The following is a 20470-nucleotide window of genomic DNA, read 5'->3' as shown; positions in this document are numbered from 1 at the left end:
AAAGACCAAAAGTCAACTTGTCTGTTTCTTCTGGACTGAGAACTAAAGACAAGGCATTGTGCACTCTAGTCTTTCCCACATGCTTTGTCACTGGGACCTCTGTTCCATTCAGCAGCAGGCCCACACTTTTCCTAAGCTTCCTTTAGCCTCTGTTTTCTTGATTACTTTGTTCTCCTGTTCACCTCATTCCAACTAATTCCATTGCCAACCTGGACCACCATTTCTTTCCTTGATCATAGGTCATTCTCTCTTTGCCTTATCTTTTTCATGGTCTCCTGTCAAAACTGTGACTTTTTAGATAGTGAACTGCTAACCAATGTTCAACAGAGATAATTATATTTTCACTTTTTATTTAGGTTCAAAGAAATTTGGTCAATCACATACCACAGAACTAAATGGGCACATACAATTCAGTTCCAGTTTCTTTTTGGTCTTGAGCATCCACATGCAGAACGAGCAATTGTTCCTTGCCCAAGTGTTGGGGTAACTCAGAAGACAAATATTGCTTATCCTCAAATCTCAAAAGGGGTAAAATACTAAGCAATAGCAAAGGCTCATTTTGTTCATAACAGCTTTATTTCCATTGGCTTATTTTTACTTTAAAAATTTAGATCAGTAGCGGCCCATCGCATTTCAGGAACTTCACAGGCAGTGTGATGCCATCTTTTTAGCAATTATCACTGTGTCCTATGGACTGAATGCCAGTGTCTAATGGTGAAACAAAACCTTCACTGAATTCCTTCCATTCCAGCCTTCTCCCTCCTCCCTGCAAATTTTTGTGCTTAGTTAGAAGTATTATTGGGCACAAAATCTGTGTTTTAAATAGTCCCAGTTTAAAATTAGGAAACCTCTATTAGCCCAAACCAATAAATAGAGCTTGGTTTGGGGTTTTTTGTTGTTTTGGTTTGGTTTTTGTTGGTTTTTTTTTAATGTTGCTTAGAGGTCAACATGTTGAAAAACTTATCAGTAGTCTTTTGACATTAAAAAGACATCATTCCTACTATCCAGTAGTGGTGATTACAACAATATTTCCCACTGCCTATCTGACAATCTAAAATTCTTATCAGGTGACAGCTGATCTGCCAACAACATGAATTCTGAGAGATGTTTCTTTTCCTATTTTTTAATATGAGCTGCCTTTGATGACTTCCAGGGAGTTGAGAGAAAATAAATCAACCTACAGCTTCTCCACTCACTTAATCAAACAAATAAAATAAAACAAACCAATTTATAAGCAAGCAAACAGTATATGGTCAGATACACTGGATATGAACTTTCATTTCAGATTCCCTATACTATTTGTTGAACTGTACTGCTAATTGACTGTAACAAATACATCCAGTTCTTAAGAAAATAAAGAATGAACTGTCTCAAGGGCCAGGAAGAGTAGGTGGAGGTGGGTGAGTCATCTGATAAAATCCATCATCACAACAGCCTCTAAACCACCACAGCCAAACTGCACTAGTTAGAGAGTATTGAAAAGGGATAACAAGTGCAGCCTGTAGTTGTACTGACTTACAGCTACATTTATCTCTCAAGGCAGGAACCAGCTGTATTATAAACACCCAATTTCCTTTTGCCATTCTAACATTTGAGCAGTTAGATATTTTTAATCTCCAATATTAAGCAAGAATTGATCTTTATCAATCTTCTCCTGGAAATATGAAAGAAAATAAAACTTAACAAAGGCCAATTTAATAAGCTGATGGAGAAAAAGAATCCTATCCTACACTGAAGTTTCTAAACCATCTATTAAAATAGCTGTTTGATAAAAGATGACTATTAAAAAGAAATTTGTTTCTACAAAAGATAACAGAATATGTACCCGTTCCTCTGAACAGTCTACTAACTGTGCTCTGAAATCTACCGTCTGAGAAAATATGTTAAGTGAATTGGAGAAGAGTTCTGTTGTAACTACCGTTTCAGGTAGTACTGAATGACTTAATCTGAACATTTCCAAATGTGGCCTGAGAAGCCCATATAAAATATCAAAGCAGAAAACAAACCAAACCAAACACCCATCAACCAAAGCAACCAACCCAACCAACCCCAAACCTGAGCCAACAGTGAATTTGAGAAATGACTGAGATCCTAGATTAAGTCCATCCAACAAGTAATGCCTTATAAAGATGAGGAAAAATGCAAGGACTGCAATTCCGCAAAACCCACCCAAAGGAGCAGCAGTTGTAGCTCTTTGCACAGTTCCCACCATCTGCCAAATGCACAAATGAGTCCCCAAAATAGTCCCATTCTTCCCTACTGATGCTGAAAGGTGTGAAGCAGTCAAAGGCACTTGTTTTTTTCAAAATGCAGCCTTCAGAGATGAAATAGCCTCAAAACCCTGTCATCCTGCAAAGAGGAAGCAATGAGAAGTCTTAACAGATCCACTTTTTCTTAACAGTATGGTGAACCCTAGGGAATATTTATTCCCCAAATACAGAATGCCCCAATTTCCTCTGACTCTGTAGAGTAAGATCTACTTGCTTTGAGTTAGGTAATTTTTTTTATGCCAAACTGATGGGTTTGTCTGCCCTTTTTTTCATTCCAGTAGGATTTCAGAAAACTTTTTATTTTGATTTTTTTCTACCCCATCTCCTCTCCCTTTCCTAAAAAAAAAAAAAAAAAAATTGTAAAATGCAATGGCATACATAATTCCTCAGTTTCATTTTCAGATTTCTCCCAGATCTTCCTTCTTCCCATTCCAAAATCCTTTTGCCTTTTGAGAAAGGGAGCACAAAAATCCAGGTATACTTAATTACATTTTGCCATTCTAAATTTCCAGAGTTCAAAGTCATAAAAATTTAAATTAAAAAAGGCAACCCTCCCTATCCTCAACTAACTATAATTAAAGTCTTCAGCATAAAAGAAAAAAAAAATCTACTAAAATGTTCCTGCACAGATGAATAGACATACCCTCCTTCTGAAGCTGTGCAAATATTAACTTAGATAACTTACATACTTCTGCAGTATAAGGAAGAAAGGCAGTTCCTCCCCAGACTGATTCTCAGTACCTTCTCCAAATGCAACCAGATTCCCTCCAGTGTCTGGCACAGTGTGTTGAAAGTAACAGTAAATATTATTGACAATTCACAAAAGGAATTGGAATATTACCAATTCCCATGGAGATCTCCTTGCATTGTAAAATCTGCTTCAGTTCCTGATTATTTTTTAGACTCGTATTCTTTAAGCACAGAATTTCAGATTTTGCTTATGTAACAGGTCTGCATGATAAAAACTGTTAAGAATATTCAAGTATGGAGGTATATTGGTGACAACATAAAGAAACAGGAAAAGGCAAAGAATGAATTCGCAAAGAAAAAGAGGTCTAACATGAATGCCAAGCCCAGAGAACACAAGGAGAGGGAGGCATGGGAACTGAAATTATATAGGAGAGCATAACAATGACAAACTTCCACAGATGACCATTTTTCTGAGTAAATCCTTCATCCTCTCTAATAAAAATTGTTACTCAGATTAAAAAAAAAACAAAATACCAAAACAAAAATAACAACAACAACAACAAAACAACCAGCAAAAAACAAAACCCCAAACAAAAAAACAAAAATAACCCAAATCAAATTGCTTGTTTGTTTCTTACCACTCTTCAATAAAATAAATAGTAAACAGAGTATGAGAATTAGTCACAACTAGTCACGACTAGAAATTCTTTCAGCAATGGAGGATCCTCATTCTCAAAGAACACCAAGGACACCAAGACAGGCACTGCTACCCTTACAGTACTGGCAATAGTAACTACTTTTGATGGCAATTTCTCTTCTTCAAAGAATAACAATGCTTGTTAAACTGTGTTAAATTGACTTTCTAAATGACTGAGACATTAGGGAGCAACATTGTAGCTTCCCATACAGGTACAGGTGAGAATATGCTTTAACAGAAGGGCTCTCTCCTTCAAATATTTATGGACAGTTTTACAAAAACACAGACTATGTGCCATACTATACATGCTATCTTGCAAAAATTTTGTGCTTATAAACACATCCAAATGTACACTCAGCAGATAAGTCAATTCCCATTCCACAAACTAAAGTACTTGCCTGTCGGTACCACATGGTGGTATCCATGTTAACAGTTTCTCCTTCATTATAATGAAGTTGATACTCTAAATTGCTTCTATGGATCTCTCTGGACTGATGAGGAGATGCCATTTTAGTTAAATGAAAATACAGGAATGCTAACTTTCCTTGACAATACAGATCTATGGCTGGTGCCATTCTTATACAGCTTCTGGCAACTTAAATGCTGAGGGAATGATTCAAGTAATAACATGTTAAAACCTTTTCCTTGGAAGGAATGGCATGTTCCTGCTTTGTTTTCTTGATGCCCTTATATATCCTCCTCTAAAAGCAGGGCATTCATAGCTTTTCTCCATAAGGAATGAAAAGAACCTTTTTATTTTAAAGTCTAAGAAAATAACTAAGGTAAGGAAGCCACATATACTAGTAGTGTGCCATGTGTGCTTGCACTGTGGCAGCAGAATAATATTGATATGAAGATGTCAAATGGCTCTAAATACAGAATGCCATGACCATCAGACCCAGTTTCCTGGGTACCATCCACACCGATGGGGAGGATGCAGTGGGGCTGCTGCTGGAACAGCAACAAACCAACAGCAGCTCAACAAAACACACCTTGTCCATGGTACGTCCCCCTTTGCTCAAACACAACCTTTCAATTTGATATTGATTTCATGATATGTAGCACTACACATTAAATGCAACATGGATTTTGATAAAAAGGTTCTTGAAAAAGCAAAACTAATTCAAAGTAGTAAAAGGATGGGGAGAAAAGGAGAAATATACACATTTCAATTCAAAACATTCAGTTCAGAATGGCTTGACTCACATGTTAAAAACCACAAAAACCATAATTTTTTAGCCTTAATATGATCAAGTTCACTTTTTTTATCTACCATAGCTGTGTTTAATCATTTTACTCAAATAATCTTAATATTTGAAAAAAAAAATCATTATGGTAATTCAACTGGAATAAAAGGCATCATAGAGTAATGTTTAGAACACTGCAGGTTATTTGCACAAGTAATCTACTCACAGCTTTAAATTAAAATTCAAAGAAAATTTCCAGTCAGGCAAGATTCACACCTAAAGTTAAGAACATTAATTAGAATCTTCATTAAAGAGATTGTATTATTTGTATTATTAAAACTATACTCCGAAAAGGGAGCTTGTCACCTTCTCTGTTTGTCTCACCTGTGGGTGAAATGCTTATGCATCAAATAAAAATACAAGAACAGCCACCTGCACTCCAGAACACAAGTATGAGCAGTGATAATGAAAATAACCCTTAACAATTTAATTATTAGGGCATGCCCCTACATTTACCATTGCTTTCATGTTCAATAGAAAAACCCTTTTGAATTACAATGTGTTTTGAAGACAGAAAAAACAACAGAAACAGAAGAAAACAATTATCTAGATGGATTCAGAAAGAGTGGAAAAGACTAATAAAAATTCTTCAGTACAATGTACAAGTAAACATCTTCCCAGAGTGAAAAATGCCTTGAAAATATATACAGAGGGATTTGCTCTTTTGCAAAGTACTTCAATAAAATATATAACAGATTGTACCAAATGGAATTCCAAAGACAACAAGTGTTCCTCTGAAGTGTGCTTATAAGGCACAATTGTATGTACTTGCCAAGCTGTATTGAGAAATAAAAATTAAGAAGTCTCCTAGGAAGTAAATACCCATCCAATTTTTTGCAGTTTTTACATCTTGGAAGTCTTTTATAGACCACATTCTGCTGTTATCAGGCACAGTAGTGGCAATGAATCTGAAACCAATTGGTTCATTCATATGCAGGTGCCAAAAGCACACATAAGCATCACATTGCATCTTTAGTTATCCTAATTAGAATATTTCAGATTAGCTTATTTTTCAGCATTTTTAGGGTGCTTTTTCTGTTTGTACCAAAACACTGATAAGCCAATATCAACTTTGGCTTTACTGAACCATACCATTCAGAGATGTACCAGGTTCTCAAACTCAGGAGGTTTGGCAGTTACTTCCAGTAGTGACAAAAAGCAGAAAGGTTGGGAGTTATACAACATATAAAACAAACCCCTCCAAACTAATCAAATAAAACAAAACAAGTAAAAAAAACCACAAAACCTCAGGAGTTTCAACTGTCCATTTGAGACTGGGAAATGACAGCAGAAAAGAAAGCTTTCTGTGGCTTTAAGATGCCAGAGATCTGATACACTTCACACTGATGCCTTTGACAGATGACTGCTGGCTCATCACACATTTCCAAGGCCATGCCTTAGAAAAACAAAATATTTAATTGGAAATTTTCATCTTATTACTAAATAGAGCACAATGCCTAGAACAAACAGTGCTCCATCTGTTTTCTTCTTCATCTGATAAACCATTAAAGAGACAAAAAGAGGAATTTACCCACACCACCACAAGAAAACACCTTTCCTTCCAGTCTGGCAGCACCAGAAGCTACCAGTTTTAGCCCACTCCATTTAGATGAGCAACTACGTTTTCCCAGGTAAATGGGCTGCACACCAGCAGTTCTATTGCACTTAGGTTTGGTTGTCTTGAAGGAGGAAAACCTCCAAAACCAGTAGCTTACTCTGCATAGATTTTCAAATAGTAGTTTTACACAATAGAAGCCTCAGCAGGTGCTGCATGTACATCTGTGAAATGCACAACATCTAAAATGCTTTTCAGAAAATCAAAGGGAAGAACAAAGCTGCCTGGACTGGAATGCATGGAGCAAAGGCTGAAAAATCTTGCTTTTGTCATCCATTACACTCAGCAGCCTTGCCAACAGCATCCGTCCACACCCAGTCTGATTCTAAGAACCATCACTGCATAAAAGTTTAAAAGTGCAGTAGGGAGAAATGAGAGGAAGCAGCAAGAACATCCTGGAAAAGCATAGGAACCTTTGCAGAACTGATACTTAGCTGAACTAACTCAATTCCAGTGATCTAAGATAGCTGACTCTCAACCTGCCTTCACACATTGTTCTCCAAACTTTGATTTTTACTTCTTCTCCTCAGAAAAGAATACATGAACTCTATTAATACCCTCAGACTATACTTCTCCCAACTGCGATTTTTTGGGATCCCTACCTGAGATTTTCAGTTTTATTTATTAGTAATTATAAGTCATTTGAAAAATGAAGTGTCCCTCCTCCTCCCTATTCTGTAAGTTCTGCAACAGAAAAAAAAGTCATCTCGCATTTTCCCCATGCTATATGGAGTCCTGAACAGAAGCAGATGCCAACTTTCTCTCCCTCTGACATCTTCCAAACTTCCTCTCCCACAGTCAACTCTGAAGGACACGAACAGCTCCTCTCAGAGGAAGAAAGTTGAAGAGTCTTAGTAAAGCCTTCTATTCACAGGGGGAAATTCAGCAAAACTGGGTTAAATCTATAGAATAGGAAATTTAAAAACCACTGCTGTGTATTTTGGCACTTATTGTCTTTCTTACACTTTTGCCTTGAAGAAATGGATGCAATTTTTCTTTGCAGAGAGCCACACTAGCAAGCAATTTTCTTTGTAAAGCACTTTACTTGGACTTTGAATTATCTGTGTCAAATTTCATCACTCATCCTTCTCTGAAGAATCTAGTAAACCTTATCTATCAACCTTATTTTTAAAAGCAATAACAAAAAGAGTTACCTTATTTTTTTATCTTCAACTTTCTTCAAATACTCATCTCTCTTCAGTACTCCCAGTATAGTTTCCCTTTCATGTTCCAACAAAAATGACAAGTTGATGATCTCCAAGTGCTTTGACATGGTTCTCCAACAGTCACTCCTTCAATGACCACTTTGCCTAATCAGTTCTTCCAATGGTTTATTTGCACAAATCCAAAGGCAAGTTTGGGTCAGAGTTACAAGATCCACACAGTCCAGAGGTATTTTGAAAAATGCTTCTTTAAATTAACCCGGTGGCAAGAGTGTATTGCTTCACCTTCCAGCTACACAAGAAGTAAAGGTTTCTCTTTTGTTTCTCCCTCCAGAGAGCCAGTCATTTTCCTGGTTACTGAATGCCCTTGGGTCCTGGCTGACGCTCACCGGCACACTGCAGGCCTCCAGACTGCACTCATCAGCAGCTGCAGAATCAACTTCCTCAAGAATTGTAGTTTGGAACCACAAAACAGCTGGGTATATTTATTTCAAACTACCTGAAAATCAAAACAAACATGGCTGGGTGATTTTGCAATTACCAGCAGAGTGTGAGTTGAGAAAGGCTTAATCTATTAATGGTTTGGAACCCACCAAAGAATGGCTTGCAGACCATCAGGTTGTCTCAGGGGTTACTTATACACAACTGATATAAAAGCATTTTATTCCTTTCTTTTTTTTTTTCCTAAGAAAACAGTAAAAAAACCTCACTGTTTCTGCAATACAGATCCAACTATCAGTGTCACTTTTATCAGCTAAGAAAAAGTGATACACAAACAAGGCAGACATAGAAGCCAGGACTGCCTGTTTTGAGCTTACTGGGAAACAAACCACAGACTACTTCTGGTCAGACTATCATCTTAGACATACAAAAGGTAAGTAATAAAAATACACATGGAAAAAAATTTCACTTTTATTCTCTGCATTTATTTCAATAGATAAAAACAACAACAACAACACTGGACCGTCATGTTTGTTCTTAAATTCTTGAGAAAGGAGTTTTTATGTATACCATAAGGCCAAGTTACTTGTAAGCAAATGGAAGAAATCTAACATGCATTGCACTTGGTTACTCCGAAGAAGGCTGGGTTATTCCTTGAACCACCTGGAAAAAAAGCCTTGTGAAAACAGCACTTTCAACCCAACCAGATCCTAACGTCAGCAAACTGGGGATCACGGATCATGGGGCATTGGCACAAAACTCACAGAGCCAAGTTCTGTAGCCAGAGAATGAGCTAATTCCTTAGCAGGTCAAGGTGCTCTGAACTTCTGTTTCTCATTTTGCCTTGCAGGGGTAGCACAGGTGACACACAACATTATTCTGACAGACATTTATTATTTTTGACAAGGAAAAAGGCATCAATTTTTACTGAAACTGGAAAGACAACAGGTAAAAGAAAAAGACTGAGCAAAACAGTTAGAATTTTAAGACAAGAGAAGTGTTTAAAATGGTCTCTAGCAGTACCATTATTGCTTTGGTGATGTGCTACAGGTAACTAGTGTTTTTGCAGAAACACAGTGCAGTGATAAAACAAGCAGGCTAACAAGAACACTCAACCTGGTGAGATATCTTCTGTCACTGGGAATTCAGGGAAGAGAAAAACCACTTCATAAGGTTACCTTGACATCTGGACATATTTTTGGAGCTTTTTTCCTTGTAACTCTCAAGAAGGTAGTACTCCTACCAGAATATAAAAAAAAGCCTGAAATATTCCCTTTGATTACACACATCTCTGTTCCTTGAATGACCTGGAAGCCTTTTCTCTCAATACAGAGAGGCACATATGAAATCCAAAATTACTACGTCAACATGCCATAACTGGGAAACCACTTATTTCATTTACCACCTGAAGCACAGGGTCAAATATACAGACCCCAGGGCAGAACTAAGCACTGGTAATACTGAGGGTGATGTGATCATAAACTGTCAGATAACATGGACTTAAAATTTCAGTGAGTGCTACACCCTCCTACACCAGAAGTAAATCAGCTGAAAGATCACAGTGCAAAAATCTTAAACCACAGAACACACATCATTGCACAGATGCAACAGTTGCAGGTAGAAAGCAGATAGGATCTAAATCCCACATGAATGGAGATCCTTCTGAGCCACAAATCAACAGGCTGGCACACCAGCCCCTGTCTATGCTCAGGAATAGGTAGGGAAAAGGATGGACGTAGGAGCCAGCACTAAAGGTGGTAGTAAGGGCTGAAGGCATGGAGAGTGGAAGCATGTAAGAGGAGGTTAAAGGCAAGAATGGAAGAATTATTCTTATTGCCCACAGACACAACCTGAAGTTACAATTGATTTCCAAGTTACCACTGCTCTCAATCCCAGGTGAGACTGGTTTGGAAATCTCAGATCAGAATCACTGGACAGTGCTCCGCTCAACAACATTCTGGTATCCCATGCTGTCAACTGAATTGTGGTGAACTATGTGAATCTTGAATATAAATCATTACCATCTTCTTTTTAAAGACAACAGCAACTATGTTAGAATTTGCAATACAGAGAATAACGCAGAGCATTATGAAGTTTATCAAATGGGCAGTCTCAATTTACACTCCTGTTATAAACACTAACAGAGATGTTCACAGTAAATTCTATTCTTGTAGGACAACTAAAGTCAGTTGAAGTTTTATTCCACTCACAATGGGTTTTGTGGCTTTCTTTCTATTATTCACTTAAAGTTCCTGGGAATAGATCGTTCAGTCCCATCTATGACAAAAATCTTGTGGTTTTTAACTATCTTTTTCACCTAACAGGGATTTGTCAACTTTCAGAAAACATAATTTTACCTGTTTACACATTCAACCAATCCTATGTAGGCAGAATATATTGTCAAATTGCAAAAGTATTCTCCTACATGCAGTCTGTGTAGTGATCTCATATTCAGTAGACACAAACTCCACCAGTGATAGTCTTAAAAAAATCCTCTAAATTCCCTTATTGCTTTGGTGGTAACACAGGCTCCAGCACATCAAGCATATCACTAATACAGATTTTCTGTTCAGGGCTGTAGTAACAGACCTAATGATGAAACAGCCCTGTTTTCTTGCCTTTCAGCTGTCCATCAAATGTGTATCTAACAGCTGACTGACTTTAAGGTTCAGACCCACCTCACTTTCCAGATTTTCTACTGCACTATGAAATTGCTACTCAAAAGTAAAATTTCCTAACCAGACATGGTATAGCTGCTGAAGATTTAGCAAATATCTCAAGAGAAGCCCTATGTGCTCAGTCTTCCTTCTAAACATCTTACGTAGCTGATATTCTCTACCCCAAGCCAGCTGGAGTACCAGCAGCAGTTAACTTTGCATAAACCAGATTTTCCCAAATTCTTAGATAGTGTTACTCTTGCAAGGCTAGCTTTAAGGACTGAAGATAGTGCAGATATCTTTACTCTGCATGAAGCAGATCTAGTCAAAAATCCCTTGCTCCTGCATCCTACATCACTCCTGCCTGATTAGGCAAATTCTATGTGGAAACCCTACTGACATCGTGCCATGTGCTGGTACAAGAGTTAGCAAAACATCCCCCACCTCACAGCTGCAGACCATCTGGCTTGGCTCCCCTACCTTTTGTGGTAAGTGGTGGGCATTTCTGTTAAACACGCAGTTGTTAAACAGACAACAATGATAGCACAACCAGCAGGAACTCTTGCTCTATGGGAAAGGAGACTAATAAGTAGTGAGACACTGTTTTTAACAAGCTACCACTTAAGACTTCCCTGCTTTAGACAACACATAATTAGAGACCAGACCTGTATTTCAGATTAAGACTTAATAGGCAAATTTGCTTTTCTCCTTTCCTGCACTACTTTGCTCTCTCTAAATGGTGCAGAACATATCAGCCGATGAGAGATGAATCATTAATCAACCTAGGGTTTAAAAACAAAACCAGCCAGCTTTTAGACAGTGACAATGATCCTTTTAACAGACTTGTGATGTTTTATTAAGCAGCCCTGGGGCTGGTTAGGAAATGTCGTTTTTGTCATCCTAAAGTGAGTGAAAATTTCACACAGCAGAGCATTTGAGGAGCACTAAAAGGTAAATTAGGACACATGGTAAAACACAAAGCTCCCTAAAAGGATGGGATTTGTTCTAGTCTACTGTCAGTAGATCATGAATTTCTTAAGTCAGAGTAAAGCAATGATCTGATATCAGACTTTCAGAGGAAGGAATCACTTCATTCCTTCCTCCTCCATTGTGATACAGTCCCCAGGCCCCCTCAGTATGTGATTGTTTTCCCTTGCCTTATGGAAAGGGTAGAAGTACTCACTGGAACTTTCCCCATGCTTTTCCCACTTCTCTTATCTCTGTGGAAAGCTACTTCTAGAATGGACTTTTCCCCTCTGAAGCTATTGCTAGTGAAAAATACATTAGAAATAACAGACACTTATAGGCATATGACAGCAAAATTAGATACAAATGAATATTAAGATGCAGTTTATCCTGTGCCATGCCTGCATCCACTGTGCATAGGTACCATGCCTGTCCAGAGAACATTTGCTCACCCTCCCAAGACAAAAGAATTACTTAAGGCTTGTTTAGAAACAGCAACCAAAGCAAACAAACAAACAAAAGAAGGGGAAAAGTATTACAGTGGGGAAGAACATGCCATTTATTTCTGCTAACTGCTAGCAGCAGCACAGCTGCTTGTGACAATTAGAAACATAGCACCCCTGAAACTGAATCTTCATGAGGGACATTAGTGGAGATCTACAGGAAGTGTTGTGGACCCACTGCAATCAGCCACATCTGTAGTTACTGCAGGTGCAGTGAGCACTGATGTTACTGCTGAGTGCATCCTCCTGAATCCAGCAAGTCAGCAGCCATCTGCACTCCAAAATGCTTTCCCCGTTCATCTCTCTCCCATGTACCTGGGAAGGAGAAGAAGAATTCTGTTTTCGAGAGACAAAGCTTAAAAGGAACCAAGATGAAGAGAGAGAAATTATCCTTTTTTCTTCAATGGTGCTATTATCAAACTGCCTGATGCATGAAATTACTCCCACTGCTGAAACATTATGTTTACTTGGCCAGAAGCCAGCACATGGAACAATTTAGTGACTCAGCAACAGAGGCAACATTTTCCACATGAACTGACTGCAGTGATACAGGAACCACAACCTGTTGCTGCAGTGACAGAGTGTTCACCTACAGCTGGTGGGAAATTCTTTGCCAACAGAGAAACGTTGTTAGCAGTACACATACTTACTAGCCTGGGTGTATTTTGGACGGGCATAAACAGTACTTCCACACTAGTAAAGAAATTCCTACCAACTGTAGCATGGTGTGATGGCTGTAATTGACTTTTGCCATATAAGAAGCTGTAATATATCATCATCTCTTGAAGAAGCACCAACCACTGCTCGAACCAAAGCTGCATGAGGCACAACAGCCCAGCTGGAAACTCCACAGGAGCAGGATTGATGGCATTGCTGCTTCTGCCACACACTTCAGGAAGCCACAGTTCCCACCTCCCAGCTCAGTGCTGGCACTATATATCACAGCATGCTGAATCTAAATCCAATGCAACAAGCTTCAACAATTTAAAAGAGGCACATTTCATGTATGTGCTGCTTAAAACAAAAATCCTGTGTATCCCAAGTTCATTCACATGAGGGTCTGAAGTAAAATTCAAAACTAAGATGGCATCAGTAGATAGCCACTAAAACATGGTCCATGTTCAGAGTTATTTTTCTTTTGAGGCCCACTGCTGTATGCAAGCCAGTGATGGAGGAAAGAAGGGAAGGACTGCCCACGAGAAATCTACTGAAATGGCAGAGACATAAAAAAGCACAAATGTAAAGCTTACCATGCTGAAGATGGTAATGGCCAACTTGGTCTCTCCTCCTGTTTTCATTTAAACATACTGCTTGCACAATGCCATAAACATGAGCAAGAAAAAGCAGCTGCACTTCTCAACAATGTGTTTGTAGAGTGCACACGCCCAAGTAAGCAAACAAAGTGTCAGCAGGTACTGAAGCACCAGGAAATGCTTGTTGCACAACATCAGAAAATTGGCAAGGTGAGAAAGATCAAGTCAAGACACTGAAAGCAAGTGGCAAGAAAGAAAAAACAAACCACACTTGTTGAATGTGATTGTGGTTAAATGCACATGGATTAGACTGAGAGCTATAGTCAGTATTACAATGCAAATAGGAAGTAGATTCTTTGGTTAAGAACAAACTTCAAAGATCTTTTGACATAAGAGCTGGAAGATTTATGAACTGGCAAGTGATACATTGCATTAAAGAAAGGATCATGTATGAGTGACAGCAACACTGTTTGAAGAGACATTAAAAGCATGTACGGATTGGTATCAGTGCACTGGAGTGAGAGAAAATCTGATTCCTTAACTCTACCTATGTCTAAGTTATATAGTGTGTGTGTTTGACTCATAGTAATTAGAAAAATTCAGATTCATTAATCAAACAAACAGAATGGATTCAGAAGCAGTTCATTTTTAGGTCAGGCACAATTCCAGTTGGTCATGTCTTGGCAAAGCTGTCATACACCTACCCACAGGACAGCAGATCTCCCTCCAGCCACAGTCAATGCCTGCGTGCTGTATCTAATTTCTGGAATTACTGTAATAACATTTCAAAACCTAAATCATGAGTGTTTAAAGACCAAAGCAATAATGTTAAAGCTCATTAAGTCTACGAAGTAGACCTTGCTGTGTAAGAAAGCAGTAAATTAACTTGCCTGATTATACAAATAAGAGAACTAAGACTAAGCTCAGCACTGACAGCCTGAGAACTCATTAAAACTTGCTCCTTCTACAGGTCTCCTACTGCTTGCTTTTCAGCCCTTGTAAAAATCTTCAAATAACACAAAATAAGCATTTGTTTAAAAATAAATCACATTTTCTGTTTTCTTGCTGTAGAAATTTAGGCTCATGCAGCTACTCAGTCAGGTTACATACCTCATCAACAGGGACCACCACTGCCTGGTAAATGCTCCTTATGGAGTACACTGCTGGTTGCTAACCCAACAGCCTTGGCTTATTTTTCAAGTGCAATACACTGGGAAAAAGGCAGTGAGCACATCAGCAGGGGAGCAAGTGCAGAAGAGAGTTAGAGACTACACCAGGCAGTTCACTTGTGAACACAAGCCCACGCTCCCTAGAGATCCTACAAAACAATTAAATGAGAGAATTTAACCCCTTTGGTGATGCTTTGGAATAAGCAAATATCTAATAATCTTCTCTATATTACATTGCTTTAGCTACTGTACTTCCAAACAGAAGGCAAGGAGTGGGAAAAATGACACAACGGGGTGGCAACCTTTTCCTTTTGTTTTGCTCAACATTGAGTAAATATGACTCACTTTCCTGGTTGAGCCTTCAACCAGGAAAGATGGCACTTCCCAGGGTAAGAATGGAGAAAAAAGTCAATGCATCAGCTTGCAAAACTAAAGAAACCAAACAGATCTGGATCAAGGAATGACAGAAGGAAAAATATTCTTGTTATTATTAAGCAAATAACATCTGTGCAACGTTAAATCAGCCATGGAAATATAACTTAGGCTTTGAGTCATCTCAATATTCTTGCTTAGTCACAGCATGTATGAAGGCAGTATTAATTCAGTACTGAACTTTACCTTACTATGTTGAAGTTAATCCCTGTGTCTGTGTACTTTCTGTGATAAGAAAGAAAGGCAAAGAACTGACTAGAATAGATTTATATGCAGTTGTAAAACAAGTTCTAATATGCATATTACATACAGTTTGCTTAATACCTGCATAAATTATGAAGTTAACCAAGACTCACAGTTATGAAGTTTAACTAAGACTAGTTGAAGAAAGCTTATCAATTCTTTACTTTTAAAAATTCATAGCACTCTTTCCCCACATTCAAATAGACACAGCATTTGGGAGCAAGAAACCACTTCTGAACATGGACTTCTTTGAAGAAATAGAAAGCCAGCAAAATGCCAGCAAGTTTTCTAACCCTTCTTTATAGCCATTTACATTTCTTACAATATCAACACAGTTTTGGAGAAGTTAAATTGATGTGGCACTATCATCTCCATTACTGGTCAGCAGCTGTGGCTCCATTATCTGGTCACAACCTATCTTCACCCTCCTTCAACTCCCTATGTCCTTTTCACTGGGAATGGAGGCTGCCCTGGGCAGCCACCAGCATGTGTTAGGGCATACCTGGAGCAGTGGTCTGCACTGCAGCACTGTTACAGGAAGCTTTATCTGACATGAAGTAGAAAACACATGGTAAAACAAGAGGACTATTTTCATTACTTAACAAGACATCCTCACAATAATATTATCTGTTTCTTTTAACTGCAGCAAGTTATTGGCTGAAGGATCTGTATGTCTGTTTGATTTCTTTTTCTCCCCCAGCAGAATCTTCTCACCAGAAAACATCAGCAGGTATGTTATACAGGAACAGATGAGAGCTTTTCCAAAACTGCAATAGAAATTTATTTGGAACTTCAAATTCAAATGATTTCACTAATTTGCTGAACTAAGAGTACTCCAAAGGAAGTGCCTTAACTCCATCAAAACATTTCATTTTGCAGAAAAACTCATGTCTCATCTAAGGCTTGGTCCATTTGAAAAATTTTTGTCATTGACACTGCTTTCTCTATGAACAAAGAAAAATTAAAATCTCTCTGAGCTCTGTAAGAGGGCTGCAGGAGCCAGTGAAACCTACTCTGGATTCGGGGAAAAGGGAACACAGACCTTGAGTGTGAATGTTTTCAATGAGAAAAGGTGCACGTGGCATATGTGTGTGTGGAGGAGGTGAGAAATCCAGTCCTCAATTATTTCAGCCTGTTCAGTGCTAGGTGCTCATTTGCCCTTCTGCAACAACAGTATGGTGCAATAACACTCATTTTCCACTAGGCATGATAATAACTTTCTATTTGATGCAGCAAAGCAACTGGAAATGAAAAGAATGAAGTTTGATTTTCATGCACACCAAAGGTATCTAATCATACATTATATGACTTATCTTCATAGAAGTGTGAAAAACCTTTAGGAGATTCATCTGTACAAGGTGGAGGTGGGGTGTGCGGATGCTGGGCTAGGTGACTTTTAAAGGTCTCTTCTAATCCAAACCATCATAAGATTCTATTCTATGATCTCTTATTTATTCTGACCTAATCATCCCAGTCTCTCTCTATAAGCTACAGAGAGAAACAGGCATTTCTAGGGCATGACTCACCTCATCTGTATAGGAAGATTTTAAAAAGGTCAGAGGAATCCTTGTCTGGTAGCATCCATTTCTCTCCACTGACTATGAAGGGGATGAAGCATGGCTACCTCAAATGCAGGCATGCAAAACATGTGAGCAAATGCATCCTGCTTCTCATTTGCAGTATAAATTGAGCTGTTTACAAGGACACTTTTCCAGAAAGCTACCAGAGAATATAAGCAGCTTAAACAGAAAGTGGGATAAACTTGCAGCGTTGCCTTATTTTTGTTTTCCATTAAATACCATGCAATAATGTTTTTCTCTACAAATACCAAATGGAGCTAACAGGTCTCTTAAATTATGCCATGAAATGCATCAATGTATTGTCTCAGAGTGTCTACCTCAAAATGGACACATTTGGAAAGTCTGCATATGGAAGCATATCAGTTTCCAAAAATCTTGTGGGAAGCGGAACAAAACCCCACAAAAATCTAGTTAGAAAATGTAATCTCAAAGGCAACACTGCTGTCTGTCTGAAGTTTGCATATGCACCAGCTATCAGAGTCCTGAGAATCCCTTTCAGTGGGGCAGAGGAGGTAGTAGAATGTGTGGAGTCTTCCTGCTGTTTTCCAAGGTGAGATTTGTAACATAAATGCCTAACCAAGACATCTCAAAGTAATAGGAGATGGTCTGTGGGGAGCAGCTATGCATCACGCATGACTAAGGACCAGAAGTTGATCAGCAAGAAAAGAACTGGACATTGCTGTCTGATCTTCTGGGTCCCCAAAGAATCCAACCAGCAACTTCAGAAAAAGCCTATATAGACTGTCTGACAACAGCCTACACAAGATCAGCACCCTTTTTCATACACTGCATAACAAACAGAGAGAAGTGACAAATTCCTCTGAAAATGCTGTTAATAAAACCAGAGGAACATCTCGGATGCATTTCATTGCCATTTAAAAACTCTTTGCCCTCTCAGTGCAGCCCATCCCATGCCTCAGATGGATCTCTCCTGAGCAAAGGCCATGCAGCTGAAGTTACCAGTGCTGAACAGACTGTCTGGCTTCTGTCTAGTTTGCAGAAAAAGTACTGCAACCTTTTGGCAGCACAGTCTTCAACAGTGGCCAGTGAGCAGCAGCCATGGATGGGGTGGAAGAGTGAGGTTCAAAGCTGTGCAAGGGATCACTGTGTGGCAAGTGCTCCAAACCAGAAGGAAGCGGGTGCAACTGCTGAAAATTACTTTATAGAACAAGACAGAAGATACAGGTTTCCATTGTGGAAATACCTTATAAGATCTGAGGCCTCGACCAATCTTTGTCAGTGATCTGAATTTTTCAGACGTAAATGCCACCTATCATACTCTATACCATGATACTTTATGCAAACTATAAGAAAAGGATCACAAGCTTTCTCATCTCTCCTTCTGAACATTACGTGTCAAAGTAATTCTGTAATATAATACCAGTGGATGATGTAGAAAGACCAGAAAGATACGTAAGCTCTCAAGGAGCAGCTCTTGCTCAACACAGAAAAACCTTTAATCGCATGTCTTTGTTACTTCCGATTCCCTTTGTTACCATACTCAATACTTCTCTCCTGCTTTCCAGCTAAATATGTAATTCCAGTGGCACTAGAAGCAAAAGAATTAAAGAACCTGGAAGTAAACTTTCAGACTGTCTGCCCATCCGAGGGCTACTCTTCCAGGTTTTGGGAAGAACAGGTGGTGGGCACAGGCAACATATTACTGTGACACTAGTGTTTATGTAAAATGACAAAAGAGAAATTATTTAGGAGAAAGACTTCAGAGCTCCACTTACAGGATATTAATCACAAGCTGACCTTTCTGCAGCAGCTTTCTGCCTCCTTTTGTCCAAGATCTACTCCAGCTATCTGCATAGTAAGTGTTTTAGCCTTTGTTTTGCGTTTGCAATACAGACAGCTTGTGCCACTTGAAATGATACCAAAATTTATCATTATGTTAGAGTCAAGCTGCTCACTGGTCAGGGTTTGAGACAGAAAGCACAGTGGATGCACACTTATAGTAGAAAATCTATGAAAGGTCTTGGAGAACGGGACAAGTCATCTCCAAGATGGTCCAGTGCACACAGAGTAGGCAACAAAAGTCTGCCAGCATGGAAGGGATGGTGGCCCCATGTCCTCACCTGGAGAGCCCATCTCCAGGATGGCAAGGACATAGTCAGGAGATGCCAATAGTAGTGTCTCTTGCCACTGCTGCTGCCTCTTGTTACCTTAGAGCAGTCAGCCCATCACAACCTGGCATGTAAAGCCAAGTCCCTCATTTACCAATAAAGGTTTTAACACCTAAGGATACATTTTTTGAACCATGGTTAATAATTTATCAGTGTGGACAGAGTTACATTTTTTCCAGTGATCAAATGCTAGATATCCATGTTCCACAGCAAAGCATTTCTCCTTACATGTCATATGCAGCAAATGCAGTTTAATAGATGCCTTCAGGGAGTACATAGGAGTGATAAGGACAGTTTTAGCTTGGGACTACTGAAAGGTTAATAAGAATTATCTATTCAATCTGTGACTCACTCAGAGCACAGCAGTTTGGGGAAGGTTTTATTTTCCCCACACGTATATCAGCTTCCTGTTGCACACAACCCTCAGCCTAGAAGACACTATCAGAAGGATTCATACATGCACCTTGTCTGGGACAGACCACATTATCTTCCAAGACAATCTGGAAAAAAAACCCCTCCCTACATGATAGACCCACATGGCTGAGAAAGAGAAAAGGACAAATGTCTTTGTGACTTATTTCAATATTAGATCAAATCACCTTTCCAGTCCATCGGTATTGAAACATCACCCACCAGTGAATAGTGCCTCATATTTCTATGTGTAGACTACTGGGTACTGATAACCATTTGGGTCCCCTCAGAGACAACAGAAGAAGAACCTGTCAGATTTGGAAGTCTCTCTTTATGACAGAAGAACAAACCTCCCCCAGTTTTATAAAAGGGCACATTTTTTACTCCATCTATGCCTTTACTCTCTCCTTTATCATTACTGCAAATCAGCAAGCTCAAACACAATTTCCTTCTAATTTAAAGCTCCTAAAGTAGCTTCACAGCCTTCCTCCCTCCTTTTCAAAGTACAAACAAACTACCTGTAGCACTACTGAATAGTCTCTTAAAAATGGAAGCATGGTACATTACAAAGCAATACAGAATGGCAGATGGAAAACTTTCTAATTGAACTCAGCATTGTTCATCAGCTTGTTTGATGGCACAGCTCTGCAGAGCAGTTGTGCCAGCCCATAGGTCAAACACAGTAGGAATTCAAATATCCTCAGACAGACCACAGGATGCTGAACTGTTTGCACATAACATCCTCAGTAAGGCTTCCTGCCTTAGGGAAACGTGGTGTTCAAGCAGGGATCATCACTCCATTAACAAAAACAAAAGTTTAAGCTTTCCTTGAATTAAATTAAAGCTTGATTTTTTCTTTTTCTTTATTTTTCCTTTTTTTGTGTGTGTGCATAGTAGGAAGAAGAGAAAAGGGTTGAAGGTGGAAATAAACTTTTCTATGGAAAGGATCAACCTTTAGATCACTGAATTTTCCAATCAATAACTTTGGTATGTTTTGGCTGTTA

The 20470-nt window shown here is 38.8% G+C and overlaps 1 protein-coding gene across 1 annotated transcript in view; it reads right to left on the bottom strand.

Annotated features, from left to right (window-relative positions):
• The window catches only part of LOC139676433 (synaptotagmin-like protein 5), an 80087-nt gene that overhangs the window by 45311 nt on the left and 14306 nt on the right, over positions 1 to 20470 (bottom strand). The window contains exon 2 of the mRNA XM_071565413.1: positions 7674 to 8181. Coding sequence (XP_071421514.1) covers positions 7674 to 7792 — 119 coding nt within the window. The 5' untranslated portion in view covers positions 7793 to 8181. The remainder of the gene's footprint in view (positions 1 to 7673; positions 8182 to 20470) is intronic.

Source organism: Pithys albifrons, chromosome 1, assembly GCF_047495875.1.
Source record: "Pithys albifrons albifrons isolate INPA30051 chromosome 1, PitAlb_v1, whole genome shotgun sequence".
Classification (NCBI taxonomy): Eukaryota; Metazoa; Chordata; class Aves; order Passeriformes; family Thamnophilidae; genus Pithys; species Pithys albifrons.
The sequence above is the reverse complement of the archived record's forward strand: the minus strand, read 5'-3'. Positions and strand labels throughout refer to the sequence as shown.